We start from the raw sequence: 14,735 nt of genomic DNA, 5'->3' as shown, positions 1-14,735 counted from the left end.
TTACAAGAGTGTGACTCTTCATGACACTGGATTTGGGAATGATTCCTAAACAGGAAACCAAAAGCACAAAAGACCAAAGAAAAAGAGATTAATTGGACCTCATCAAAATGAAAAACTTTTGTACATCACAGGACATTATAAGTGGAAAGACAATGCACAGAATGAAATAAAATATTTGGAAAACATTTATCTGACAAGAGTTTAATATCCAGAATATATCAACAAATTCCTACAACTCAACAACAAAAAGACAAAAAATCCAATTAGAAAATGGACAAAGCACTTGAATAGACATTTCTCCACAGAAGACAGACAAGTGGCCAGTAAGCATGTGAGCGGACAGACAACATCCTTCATGTACTGACTACATTTGCTTATTTTCTGTATTCTGAGGCTCTAGCATTTGGAGACTTGATCCTATAGACTGTCCCCTCCCATGGCTAGCTAGTTCCTAGAGCTAACGGAGGGCTCGCTTACAAACGTGCCCTCGACATCCACAACAATCAGTCTAGACCTCACATCCATCCATCTTCTTCATCAAACTCTTATACACCAAGCCAACATCCATCGCCCTGTGCTAAACAGCCCCAGGGCAGGAAACAGACATCTTGATGACACAACCCCTATACGCCAACACTCCCAGAATTATTCAAGCTAGCCAATCCTAAAATTTTCACTTTGCCCAGCCTCGCCTTCCTGCAAAAACCCCAGTACTATGTGCTCTGAGCCATGACCGCCCATGATCGCCCCTTCCTCCCCGCTCTGCCTGCTGAGCAACGGTAGTCCATCCCTGTGTGGACCTATACGGTGTGTCACACCACCTTGTTTCTAGGGATCTGTGTGTACACACTTCTTCCTTCATGACAATCATTTCCATATCTGCATGTCTTACTATGCTTGATTAAAATAAATCCTAGTTACAATTTGTAATAAGAGAAATGCAAATCAAAAACCATAATGAAATAATACTTCACACTCACTAGGATGGCTACAATTTTAAAAAAAAGAAAAGAACAAATATTGGCCTATTGGATGTGGAGAAACTGGTATCCTCATTCATTGCTAGTAGGAATGTAACATGGTGCAGCCATTATGGAATAGTTTGGCTAACCATACAAATTACCCTATAATCCAGCAATTCCACTCTTTAGTGTATACCCAAGGAAACTGAGGGCAAGAACTCTTACGGATACTTGTATTGCAATATTCACTGCAGAATTAATCGCAACAGCCAAAAACTAGAAACAACTCAAGCGTCCATCCAGAGATAAATGGATAAACAAAATGCCATACACCCAACCCATACAATGGAACATCATTCAGACATGAAAAGAAAGTTCTGATACATGCTACAACATGGATGAACCTTGAAGACATTATAAGTGAAATTAGCTAGACACAAAAAAGACAAATACTGTGGTATTCAATTTATATGAAATATCTAGAATAGGCAAATTCATAGCGATAGAAAGTAGATTAGAGGCTACCAAGGGCTGAGGGAAGGGGACAATGTGGAGTTATCATCTAATGGTTATCAAGTTTCTGTCTGGAGTGAGCAGAGAGTTTTGGAAATAGACAGCAGTGACGGTTGAACAATATTGTAAATGTAATTAATGAATTATACACTTAAAATGGTTAAAATATTTTGTTATGTAGATATAGCCACAATTTTGAAAATCTGACAATGTCATACCCCAAAAACCATTAAACTGAATACTTTAAATGGTGAGTTATATGGTATAAATCATCAAACATGTATTTTAAACAAAAGGGGGGAAAAAGACATGAATGAAAAATTTTTTTCTGGAAATAAAGTCATACAAATGCTAAATATTGACAGTAACACAAGCTTGAAAAATGCTAAACTTGACTATTAAGCAGATCAAATAAGCAATTTGCATATCGAATGCGACAAAAGAGTTAACTAATTCACACAAGAATTGGTACTGCAGGAGGAATATGATAGTAAGTAATGAGGAGAAAGTGAAATTAAGGCAAAATGATTAATTAGCAGTAATAGTCACTGATGATTAGAGACAGTGCTACAATATCAAAGTGCTTTACTTTAAAATCTTCTCAAATTATTAGTTTTTTTAAAAATTACCCATCACACTGGCTACAAGGGTTTGTGATGTTTGTGAAAACTCGAGAGTATATGTGCAGTTGTATATTTATTATGATTTGACAAGTTCTGAAAACTTACCCAACATGTAACATTCTAACAAAAATTTAGGAATGTACTCCCCAAAATATTGGCATGCCATCAGTAGTCACACCCCTACTTTCCGATTTTCCTTTTCTTACTTTTAGTATTCTTCCGGCCTCTATCAATAAGTTTCCAATCACTTTTCAAGATTCTCATATGTCTGAAGAGTTTTCTCATTCTACATATCAAATTTAAATCTGTTCATTTTTCACTGCTGCCCTCACTCTCACCAATCTTCATTTGTTTGTAAAACTTTAAGAAAGGTAAATAATTTTAAGGTAGCCATAGCAGATATTTGGGCAGCAGTGGAAGCTCTATTCTTAACAGTCTTACTCTACTCACGTATCTTTAATGTTCCAACTTCTACCAATTGAGTGGAAAATTACCATCTATACTGATCACATATTCTCATTTCTCTTTTTAATGAACCACTTGTAAAATTACCTTTGATCTTTTGTTTGGTGTATATGCTTTTGCATTGCTAAATATCAACCGGATGTCTTTGCAAAATTCCAAAGGGCTGTCATAATTTTCCGCTTCTAAAGTTTCCCTTACTGTTCCAAAATCCATTGGCGTATCTATGATATCTCTGTAGTCCTAGGTTTTAAAAACAATAATTAGTTCAAAGATTCAATTCCTGCTTTTAGAAATTAAGAGCATCAGGTTTTTTTAAATATTCAAAATGACAGGAGAAAATAAATTAGAAGGACTTTAAGAACCATTAATAATTTTTTTTAAAGGCCCAGACAAAGAGACAAGGTAATAAATATACCAAAAATATTATACTTGGTAGCAGGACATGGAATGGTTTGTATCTCCTTCCAAGCTTTCTATAGTATATCTGTGCTTTATAACCTAACTTCTTTTTAAAGGTCATTTTCCATTCCCCTATTACTGGACCGAAGACACTTTTTTTTTATCCAATTTATATTTTTCTTGGGGCTAGGCCTACTTAGATAATAGATAATCATGTAGAATCCTCCATTACATAACTGTTCTACAGCTGACTTAGTGGTAAGAGAAAAAGCTAATATGAAGCCTAGACATGTTACTCTGTAAAAGTTTAATTTAAATACCTCTACCCCAAGCTCCTCTACACAAAATAAGAAAAGCCCCAAACATTCCAACAATGGTAACTTACTGGATATTCAACCAAATCAACGGGTTGTCTAAATGGCTCAGAATCTTCACATTGAAATATTAAGTTCACTAATTCCTTACACTGTTTCTTCCAGTTGCTTTCAACATAGTTGGTTGCTCTGATGCTCCTTTTCCTCCAATCATGGACCTAAAAATACATTCACAATAGCAAGTTTTTTCAGTCTTGGCAAAGTCACACTACGGTATGGTATTTGATTTTCTATCTACTTTGAGAAAACCTACTTTTCTGTAAAAATCCAATAATGTCACATCTGTTAATCTAGAAACATTTTTCATTCCACCACTTATCTCCCAAATTTAGAGATTGTTTTCACAGATTTTGCAGTGTAATACTGGATAATCTGGTGAGCTGAAAAATGGCTCAAAGATGTCTACATCCTAATCCCAAGAACCTGTGACTAAGTCACTTTCCATGGTAGAAGGGACTCTGCAGGTGTGACTAAAGGCACGATCTTGAGATGGGGAGACTGTCCTGGATTATCAGGGTGGGTCCAATGTAATCACAAGGGTCCTTCTAAGAGGGAGACAGAAGAGTCAGGCGAAGATGTCACACTGCTGGCCTGAAGATGGAAGAAGGGGGCCATGAGCCTCTAGAAGCTGGAAAATGCAAGGTAACTAATTCTACCCCAGAATTTCAGAAAGGAATACAGCTTGCTGACACCTTGATTTTAGCGCAGTGAGATCCATGTTAAGCTTCTAATTTATAGAACTGTAACATATTATTTTTGTTATTTAAGCCACTAGATTTGTAATTTGCTACAGCAGCCATAGCAAATTCTAAACAGAAACTAACCACTGGGGACAATTATACAAAAATGAAAATCAGGTGATAATATTTCAAGTCTAACTTTTCAATGTTATTTGGGGCAAGCATATTATGAAAATTGTTATCGAAAAGTTTAAATTTAAGCAGCATTTGATGAAATTTTAAATGTTAACATTATTTTGAGTATTTTATCTTAATTACCTTTAACATATTACATTAGAAATTCAAGAGTTCTGCTGGTGACACCACAATTCCAAGTACCCAATATTCCAAACTTATTTCCATACATCCCCCCAACAAATCCTCATTGTAAATAAAGGTTCAGTCACCAAACGCTATTTAATTTTCTGCTTAAAAGGTCTCATTTCCTTCCCTTCCTCTCCATTCCGAGCAAACACTATCCTTGACTAGGTTCCCATCCTTCACGCCTAGATTCTTGCAATGAACTCCTAACTCACTTCCTTTAATACTTACCCTCTTTTCCCTCAAAATCTAATTATATCAATTTTGGCTGTGTAACTGATTCTCTAATTTAACTGAAGACCTTGGTTTTCAATTACCACCATAATCTGCTCCCAATGTCACAGCCAGATACAGCCATTTTGCTCACTCTCCAACATTCAGCCTCTACACCAGTCAGGTCAGTGCCCTCACTGGCCACTGACATGCCACACTTTCCTACTTTTTGAATTTCCTCTTCTAACTTTATCTCATTCTGAGAACACAGTTCAAATCCAAACTCTTCCTCTAAACCTTACCTAACTATCCATCCTTTCGGTAACTGCTCCCCTTACTCTTACAAAATATTCATATACATCAATGTAACGTTCAAAAGACTACACCTAAAATCTAAGGTTGATTTTAAAGAATAATAAACAACAAAGGTCAATCAGGCAGATTAACTTACTCTCCTTCTCCCAGAAGATGTTTTAGGAAGATCACTATCATCCTAGGAATAAAAAATCAGGGCACCTTAAGTGTTAATATTCTCATTAGAAATGTAATAACCTTAATTTTAAAAACACATCAAAGATATTAGGTCTTACGAGAATTATAACTTAACAAAATCTCAAAAAACAAACTGTATCAGATGATCTTTGTGGCATGCAGATTCCAACAAACCAACCACTCTTAATAACCCTTTACATTCCATGCACTAATTCCAAAATATAGCTATTAATTCCAAAATATAACTATAAAAAGCAGCTTTAAATTTGAGTCCTATCTATTTATAAACCCCAGAAACAGTCTTTTACAGTTCCTGGACTTTGTACTCTACACATTTTCTTATTCCCTAAATCACATATTACTATATCAATTTTTATTCCAATATAAATTATCATGAAAATCAGCCAACTACAATGAAAGTTGGTGTAGAAATTAAAGCTATACTGTTTTTAAAGAATATCTCTCCAGCAACTCCATCTGACAGCCTGATTCTGTATGAAGCGCAGTGATACCACATCACTGATACTGGCCTTTACTTACACTTCAAACCCATCTTGAGTGAAGGACTGCACAATACTTTAAGCATGTAAAGTTCACTATTTTTTTTTCAGATTTAAATTTTTAAAAAAATTTTTTTAAGTGTTTACTAATTCTTAATTACAATTAAATCCAACTCTCAGATATTGGTTTTACCAAAAATGTTTCCAAGGTACTTCTTTAATGTACCTCTAGCTAAAATTTGGAAAAAGAACATATTCCACACTTAAGTTATTCACTTGGACATATTTTGTTTGATATATTGATATCAATTATTGGCTGAAACAAATTACATCACTGACATCTAGATAATTAAAAAATATATTTGTATCAAGTGCTCTATATTTGTTCACTGGAATATAGTAAAAATTAGTAATAGGTAAGCAACATTTTCTACTTATTATTTTCAAGGTACCATTTGAAATTAACAAAAATTATTGTAAAATTGACAAACTTCATACCAAATCCTCTGCATTTTGCTCATCATTTTCAGAAGTGTTAGAAAGTTCTGAGATATTTGTACAGTCTTGATCCCTAAAAAACAATTTTTCACTTTTTTAACTGTATGCAGATATAGTTATTGTTGTCAAAGATTCAAACTACAGGTTAGATTTAAACAGTTGCCCAACTATGCATACTAACTTCAAGCAGAGAAATATCAGGATTTTAAACTCTACCTTCTGTGGAAACAACTGACCATCTTAGAATATTGAATGAAGGTAAAATTTTTTTTTTGTTAAGTATGTACAGAAATTAAGCTGATAATCCAGAAATAACATTCTGTATGGCCTCAGTTGGATGAATACACGAATTAGTTTTTCTAAGTATCATCACTAATAATATTTGAGATAAAACATAATTGAAGGAAAAAAAGAAGTAGAAATTAAAGCACATTGTATCTTAATCTCACTGTACACAAAGAAGAAGAAAGAATGCTGAAGTATGGATCCAGGGATAAAGGAGATGACAATGGGCATGTGATCTTCCTGAAGAGAAAAAGAAGCAAGTTCTGGGGAAACAGCACTAAGTCTGAGTCCTCCAGACATAGGAGAGATTTAACGCAGGAAAGTGACATAGACTGGAATCAGTTATTCCCCAGTTTGCAACTGGCTATTGAAAATGATGGCACAGTTTATAAATTGTCTTCTCTAGTATATTAATTCTTTCAATAAAAGCAAAGTTTTTTGACTGTGGTCGCTGTATTATGATTATATAAAAGAATGTTCCTGCTCTTGGGAGATACAGGAAGAAGCATTAAAGGATAAAGTGTCACAATGTGTCCAACTTACTCTAAAAACAGTCTAGAAAACACATTATCAGCGAGACCAACAGACACTCTACTGGGCATGTACACAAAAAAGAATAAAGCAAATGTAACAAAATGATTAATCTAGGTGAAGGGTATATGGGTATTCACTGTATTGTTCCTGAAACATTACTACAGGATTAATGTTTTAATACAGCTCTGGGGAAAACGCATACAAGGATCATATAGTAAAACTCATTCATTTCAAAGGATACAGGCTGAGTAATTTGTTCAAAGTCACATAGAATGTTCACTAGAACAGATTAGACTAGACCTTGCATTTCAATTTCCAGGTCAGTTTTCATTCATCATACTAATTATTCCAAATTAACTTCCAAAGCAGGAAAGTATGTGGAATATTCATGCATGTACAAACACTCTCACAGGATACAATCCAAAGATTAAAACTCAGTCTAATCATGAGAAAACATCAGACAAACACAAAGTAAGTACACTCTACAAAGAAATTATTTAACACTCATAAAAAATGATGAGGTCATGAAAAGAAGGAAAAACTAGGGAACAGGTTAAAGAAAATTAAGAAAAGCAAAAGTGTAAGTGATGGGGATTCTGGATTGGACCCTGGAACAGAAAGCGGACACTGATGTACAAACTGCGAAATCCAAGGAAGGGCCACATTGGAGTCAACAGTACTGCACCAACGGTAATTTCTTACCAGTGTGTCAGGACCCCACAGACATGTACAACGTTAACCTGAGGGGAAACGGGGAAGGAGACATACACAGGGCAAGTCTCTGCAGTGCAAAATTACAAAAAGTAGAAAAATTTGGATTGTTTAATTTCTTATTCCTTTACGGAAACTATAATCACAGTAAGTATGTAAAGAAATGTCACTTACAGTAAACATTAAAAGGGTGTAATTCAAAGAGTAAAATTTAAGACCTGGATGGTTGCAAGAGCATAATATGCAGTCACTTTTCCACATCTATAATATGAGATCACTTACTTGATAAATTTTAAAAGTTGGTCAGTTATCTTCTTAGCTGATCTTGCAATTACACTCTCAGGTTCATTAAATGTTCTGGCATTATGTTCTATATATCTGACTTCCCAAACTAATGCAGATAGCCTCCTTCAAAATAAAAAGTAGGCAATTTAGGGTTTAGAAAATGAAAAGACAAACCAAGTGAAAAATCCAGCATGTTAAGCCAGCATTCTATATTAATTAAACCATAAGTGCAAAGTAACAATGAATAACCTTTTCGTGCTGTCAACTTGATCACAGTCATAAGTAGTAATACTAGATGCTAGACTGGAAAGAATACATCTAAGGACCAGAAATCTTAACAGATCACTTAATCACATCCAGAAAACCAACAGAGCAACCCTCCCTTTTCACACTGCCTAACAGGGCATTTGAAGTTGTTGAAATTCAATGAAGAAAATGTGTTCCACACTGAAACGTAAGAGTCAATCTCACTGTAAACTGGCAAAGTGGTTTCTGACAAATGCACAGTTCCATGTCCAGCCACAGAGATAAATGTGATAAATGTACCAATAATGTGAACTCAAGAAGTCAGTTTTTTATAATGATAATTTTTCATATATATACACACACGTGTATATATATATACATATATATGTATATATACGTGTGTGTGTGTGTGTAATTTCTAACTACTTAATATAATTTAAAAAAGAAAAAACAGACCACTAAAGATTGAGGAAGGAAATCTGGTCATTTTTCTTATCTAGGTTCTATATACACAACTACCCACAGGCACCTAACACAATGTCTTACATGACCAAAAAATTACAATAATGAAAGACAAAAATGAAACAGAAAATGTTAATCAGTCCCCATTCCACCACGGTAACCGTCAACTACCACCTCTGTACTCTAGTTGGTATGGCCAAATATCTTTTCAAACTATTTTTAAAGTAGGTTTCCACTAACCTGTAAAATCGATTAACAAGTCTCATTCGAATTGTGTAAAGATCAGTTGGATAAGCTACAACAGTACAGTACTTCGGATATGTGCACAGATCAACTGGCCCTGCAAAAGCTGCTGCTATATCTGTAAAGGCAGACAGAAGAATTTTTATCAATAAATTCATTGCCTCTAAGTGATATTTCTCTACAACTCATTCGTAAAACAGAGATAAATTTAACACTCCAAAAGGTAACAAACAGAAATTATAGTAATAAACACAACCACAATTATGATACTGTTTTAAAATACTCGTATGAGAAAGCTTAAACATGAAACTTTTCACCCTAAAAAAAACTTACCGAGATTCAAAAGTTGATCTATACCACTAATAATTCGTTCACATTCTTCATCTCTTGATTTCTGACCCCATTCACCATCTTGTGGTTTGTAGAGCAATTTCTCTAGTTCATCTGAAGTGACAGAAATACTAGCTCCTAATTCTTCAGGTGGATCAACTATGAATTCCATTAAAAGAAAACAAAAAGAAAAAAATAAACCAAAGAAAGAACAAATATACACTATATTTAAATTAAATTGTCAAAGGTCATAAACAAGACACTAATTACAAAGGAAAAAGTAGTTACTTTATAGCAGAGAAATCTGACAGATATCACTTACGTCAAAGGATTCAAGCTAACATCTGCAGGAACAAGACAAATTGATAGCTCGTGCCTTGCTACAAAGCACTGAGGACACATCACTTCTCTCACACTCTTGCCCAACATGCAAACACTGGATTTAATCACGAGGAAACATCGGACAAACCCAAACTAAGGAAAAATCTACAAAATAATTGGCTAGTACGCTTCACAAGTGTCATGGTCATAAAAGATAAAGGAATGACTCAGGGATCCCAGATTCAGAGAGACTAAGACATGCAATGAAATCCAATGTGTGCAAGGACATTAGGACCTTCGTTCAAATGTGAAGATCTACAGATTAGAATGGCGTCAGTCCTAATTACCTGACTTGATAGTTGCACTATAGTTAGCTAAGATGTTAACATTTGAGAAAACTGGGTATTCATAAATTCTTTGTACTATTTCTGTAACATTCTATAAATCTAAAATTATTTCAAAATGAAATATGAAAAAGTACAATAAAAATTCATAATGATGAAAGTGCACATTTTAACAAACAAGAGGCAGTATAAATGTTCAGAGAACTTTTTCTTGAAAATTACAAATAAAAGGAAAAAAATGTCAACAGGACTAGAAGATAAACTTACCCATCTAACAATACAATAGGTAAGACCATTATTTTATTATTTTAATATACATTTCCAAAAACATTGATACAACGAGCCTTTCTTCATAAGCCTCCACGTTAATTTTTCTGCCTGCTCATGTCTTTTGACAATTCTTCTAAAGCCTTAGTGGCCTCATTAACATTAATTTATGTAAGTGCTTTCACTGATTTGTACCATCCTTTACAAAAGAGCAGCTGTAAACAGGAGTTAAAAGCACTGGTTGGAGTCAGACGGCTTGGGTTAGAATCCCAACTCCTATCCTTTCTAGATGTGTGTGTGACTTTAAACAAGTTACTGCAAACTCTTGGAGCCGTAGTTACTTCATCTGTGAAATTAATAATAGAGCATCAATATCTCATTAAATGAACTGACACAGAGTTCTTAGGAACAGAGTGTGACCTCAAAAAATGTTGGTTTTTACTTATCTATCACACGCTTTCTACACTGCAAAATTTCATTTCCTAGTACTTATAAGACACTGAGCTCAAATGAAAACCAAACAAAGGGGGTCACTGGGGACTTTCAAGATTGCAGTTATGAGAAAAACATTTTTGGAAGAAAATTCCTTATTCCCACAAAAATCTTTATTTCCAAATTAAAGCAAGGCATGGTAGTTGAAGATATGTCCGAGAGTAAAACACACGGAAAAAGGGTCTGCTTGGCCCCTAGGGCAGACACAGGAAAAACTCATGGAGCAAAGACTTCACATGTAAAAGAATGGTGGGGTGTAAGCACAAAAGCTTTTGTATGTTTTTACGTTGAATAAACACTAGCGTAAAAGAAAGCTTGACAGTGAAGAAAAGGAGGCAAGGACACAGAGCACCCCTTCAAAAGGTCTAGCAAGAGGGAAATAATTCAATAGATAAAATGTTCAAAAAAGCCAAATGATAAGTGTTGTAAGGCACAAGAGAAAAATTCGAACTCAAATGGAGAAAGGAAGGAGGAAACGAAAATTCTTGGAGGGAATGAACTACATTTAAGTGCCATGTCTGACAGAAGTTGAAAGCAACAGGATGGCATGCACTGAAGGAAGAGGCTGGCTTTGGAACAGAGACATTTCTCTCTCAAGGGAAGGGAGCAGACGATCCATAGTAAGACAGACAAGCTGAGGTAAAGCAGAAGACAGGTGGAAGTTAAGATAGAACTTTTCTTTGAAGATCAAACAAAGATAATAGAGTAAGGATGAGGACAAGGACACAGAGGCTGCATGAGGCGGTCTGAAGAGTTTACAGCAGACTTACACAGGCTACTGAGATACAGCCAGCACCAGCGGAAACTCAGGGTAGGAATTAATGAGCCAGATACACATAGTTTTCTTGACTTCTTTTAGTAAAGCTCACAGTTACCGTAATTTGAAAACATTTCTTAGAATACAATTTGCTCTATGTGCTTTAGTAAGATAAAAAATTAGAAACACAAAGGTAAAATATTTTCATTATTTAACAATTACATACCATTATCAGGAATTGGTTCCATGTCCCATGGGCTAAGCTTTTCAATTTCGGTATTGTCCCACCTGTTAAAACCAAAAGAAAAGTCTGCTTAGCCTTCCATAAAGCCAACTTGTGGCTAGTAACTAGGTATCCACTACAAGAGGAAACAGGAAGATAGAAAATACGAAAATAAACCTCACTGTGGCAGTGAAAGTTTATTTAACAGTCATAAAATGTTAGAAGGATACCTTATGAAAACTAAGTATAAAAATGTACAGCAGGCTCAAGGACAAAACCAAAAATCCTGTGTGGCCTAGACCAGGGTAAGTAAAGAAAAACTCAGACAGTGTGAAGGCCTGGAACATGACTCAGGCTTCAGAGCGTGGACTGTATTCCGCGGCCAATGGAAAGGCAGCACAGGTTTTCTGCCCAAAGGAAAAGATGTAGTATGTGCTCGTAGGCAATGACGCAGCACTCACTATCAGGCTGGGGAAATATTGGGAAGCTCCAGAAATGGTCCCGGGGAAGCAGTCAGAGATTGCACCAAGGGGGTACTAGTGAGCAGGGAACAACAGAGCCATGCAAGAGACTGCAGAGGTGAGACTGCCATGACGTCATGACAATTAATCGGGGTTGTTTTTATCCTGTTATTTATCCAACCACCTGCCACAATGAACAAATGTTTGTACTGATTCGTTTCCTTCTGCATACAGACCTAACAACATAGCACTGGAAATGACTATCAGGGTACTGTGGCTGATAGGGCTCTTGACTGAGCACCGTCCCAAACCACCAAGCATCGTCAATGATAGAACGGAACCTGTCACCTGGAAGAGAGATGACCAATCAGACACCAATTTGCAACACTAACATTTTTAATTTATAAAACACCATATGATACAGATAAAACAGAAATCAAAGTATATTTTTATGTTAAAATCAGCCATCCCTCCCCACTTCCCAGCAACCTATAATCAAACAGATGTGAAAAAGATACAATATTACACTCAGCCATTTACTGTGTAGTGGATCCAAATTCCCACTCCAAAGTAAATTCTGTTAGATTTTGCAACATAAAATGAATAAATTTTAAGAAAACTCAAAAACCCTTTACAATGCATACTATCAATAAATATTTGTTCAATAAGTATATTAAAATGAAACAAATAGACACAGATACAGAGAAAAAACTAACAGTTGCTAGATGGGAGTTGGAGAATGGGAGAGAACGTGAAGGGATTAGAAAGTACAAATTGGTAGTCACAAAAGTCACAGGGATGTGAAATCGTTTAGGGAATATAATCATTAATGTTGTATCGATTATGTGGGGTGCCAGATGGGCACTGGACTTATCAGAGAGATCACTTCATAGATTGTGTAGATGCCTGACCACTGCGCTGTACACCTGAAGTTGACGTAGAACAATATTGAATGCCAACTATAATTAAATATATATATCCACGTGTGTGTGTGTGTGCGCGCGCGCGCGCGCGCGCGCGCGTATTCATGGGAGGTAAAGTACAGTATAGGGAATGAAGTCAGTGGTATTGTAACAGTATATACAATGTCAGAGGGGTGGTAAACTTGGAGGGGGTTTATCAGTTTGTGAGGGGTGTAAATGTCTCATCATTCTGTTGCTTTGTACACCTGAAAGTAATTTTTTTATTTAAAAAAGTAAGTGTATTAAATACATATACTTACAAAATATAACATTTATTGAATAAAACAAATTATAAAAGTAACTATGATTAGAATTTAATCCATGATTATTCTAAAGTTGTTCCTATGTAAGTGTCTTCACGTAAAAGTGTTCTAATTCTTAAGATCTCATAATAAGAATTAGGTCTAAATCTACCCTCAACACTTCCACATTTTTTATTTCAAAGAATGAAACATCCACACGTCCCATTATCTCAGCATAACATACAAACCAACTGTGGAACAAATACTTTAACGGACTTCAGGGATTTTAAATCATACACATTTCTAAATGTACCCTACAACTGTAACACTTCTAGAGAAATAAACTGTATTTGATCTTTGTTTGACATATTATTACAAAAGAAACAAAGACTACTATAATACCCTATCTCTTGCTTCCCATCCATCCCACCATTTTCAAAACAAAAACAGTAAGAAAAAGAAATCACACAGCATTAGTAATTCTTTGATAGATTAACAATTCTTTTTCAAGGAAAATTTTATGAAAACAGTATCAATCAAAATTAAAGCTACATTTCACCCCTAAGAGAATGTTTACATAATACCCACAAAGAATCAAGACTCTTTACTAAAGAGTATCCTTACAGTGAATTCTGTAAAAAATAGCAGTATCACAATGTCAGTTACATGTTTTAAGGTTCTTAATATATTTTCAAATTCATGTAAACATGACTTCCATGTACATTTTACATCAAAATCACTAAAAACTTGTAAGCCCCTCATCCCTCTATCCATCTCTCTACCATTAATAAAATTCTACTTTTGAAAATATTTCATTAACATATATTCCAAAACGAAACTTCAACTTTTGAAATAAATCTTAATAAATTTTTTCTAACATTTTAAATGAAAGCCATACACTAAAAATTTGATATAACACCAGGGTTTTTGTCTGTAATGTAAATAACCTAATTTAGCATAAACAGCAATTACAACATTTATTACAATAAGTATTATGGTAATAACAAATCCAGTGGCTTCATTTTGAGATGCCTAATATAAAAGCAAATGGTTATAAGTGAGCCAGTTTTTGATACCAAGAATTAACTTTATAATATTTTTCTTTCCTACTTATCTAATACTAGAAAATACATTCAGTTTAGACAAAAATATTTCTTCAGTGTAAGACAAACACTTTAAATTAAAAGGAGCCATAAAAATTAGTTTTCTCAAAAAATTGGTTTTTCTATTCCATTAAGAATTTTCAAATAAACCTATTTTGGCTATCAAGAGAAGGATAAACTTTTGCTAAGTTCTCAACACAGTAAAAACAGAAACAAGCCACTTCCTCTAAGAGCACAGCTCAAACTTCAGGAGAATGGGTAAGATCTTATAGGGGAGCAAAAATGAGTTAATTAGTATAAAAGAACTGGTACACTAATTTCTCAACCACAAAAATAAGACATAAACAACCAAACTATAAGGGGCAATTGGGAATCTGCCTCTAAAATT

General features: G+C 34.8%; 1 protein-coding gene across 6 annotated transcripts in view; it reads right to left on the bottom strand.

Moving 5' to 3' along the window:
• BRWD1 (bromodomain and WD repeat domain containing 1) overlaps positions 1-14,735 on the bottom strand; it is a 102,153-nt gene that overhangs the window by 22,883 nt on the left and 64,535 nt on the right. For all 6 annotated transcript variants that reach the window (XM_074325217.2, XM_074325220.2, XM_074325227.2 and 3 more), the window contains exons 28-36: positions 12,277-12,388; positions 11,583-11,644; positions 9,179-9,334; positions 8,843-8,963; positions 7,892-8,017; positions 6,080-6,152; positions 5,041-5,082; positions 3,348-3,494; positions 2,651-2,803 (exon numbers count right to left, since the gene is read on the bottom strand). In XM_074325217.2, coding sequence (XP_074181318.2) covers positions 2,651-2,803; positions 3,348-3,494; positions 5,041-5,082; positions 6,080-6,152; positions 7,892-8,017; positions 8,843-8,963; positions 9,179-9,334; positions 11,583-11,644; positions 12,277-12,388 — 992 coding nt within the window. The remainder of the gene's footprint in view (positions 1-2,650; positions 2,804-3,347; positions 3,495-5,040; positions 5,083-6,079; positions 6,153-7,891; positions 8,018-8,842; positions 8,964-9,178; positions 9,335-11,582; positions 11,645-12,276; positions 12,389-14,735) is intronic.

This window comes from Rhinolophus sinicus, chromosome 17, assembly GCF_057876585.1.
Source record: "Rhinolophus sinicus isolate RSI-liver-muscle chromosome 17, RSI-T2T, whole genome shotgun sequence".
Classification (NCBI taxonomy): domain Eukaryota; kingdom Metazoa; phylum Chordata; class Mammalia; order Chiroptera; family Rhinolophidae; genus Rhinolophus; species Rhinolophus sinicus.
This window is presented reverse-complemented; position numbering and strand designations above follow the sequence as displayed.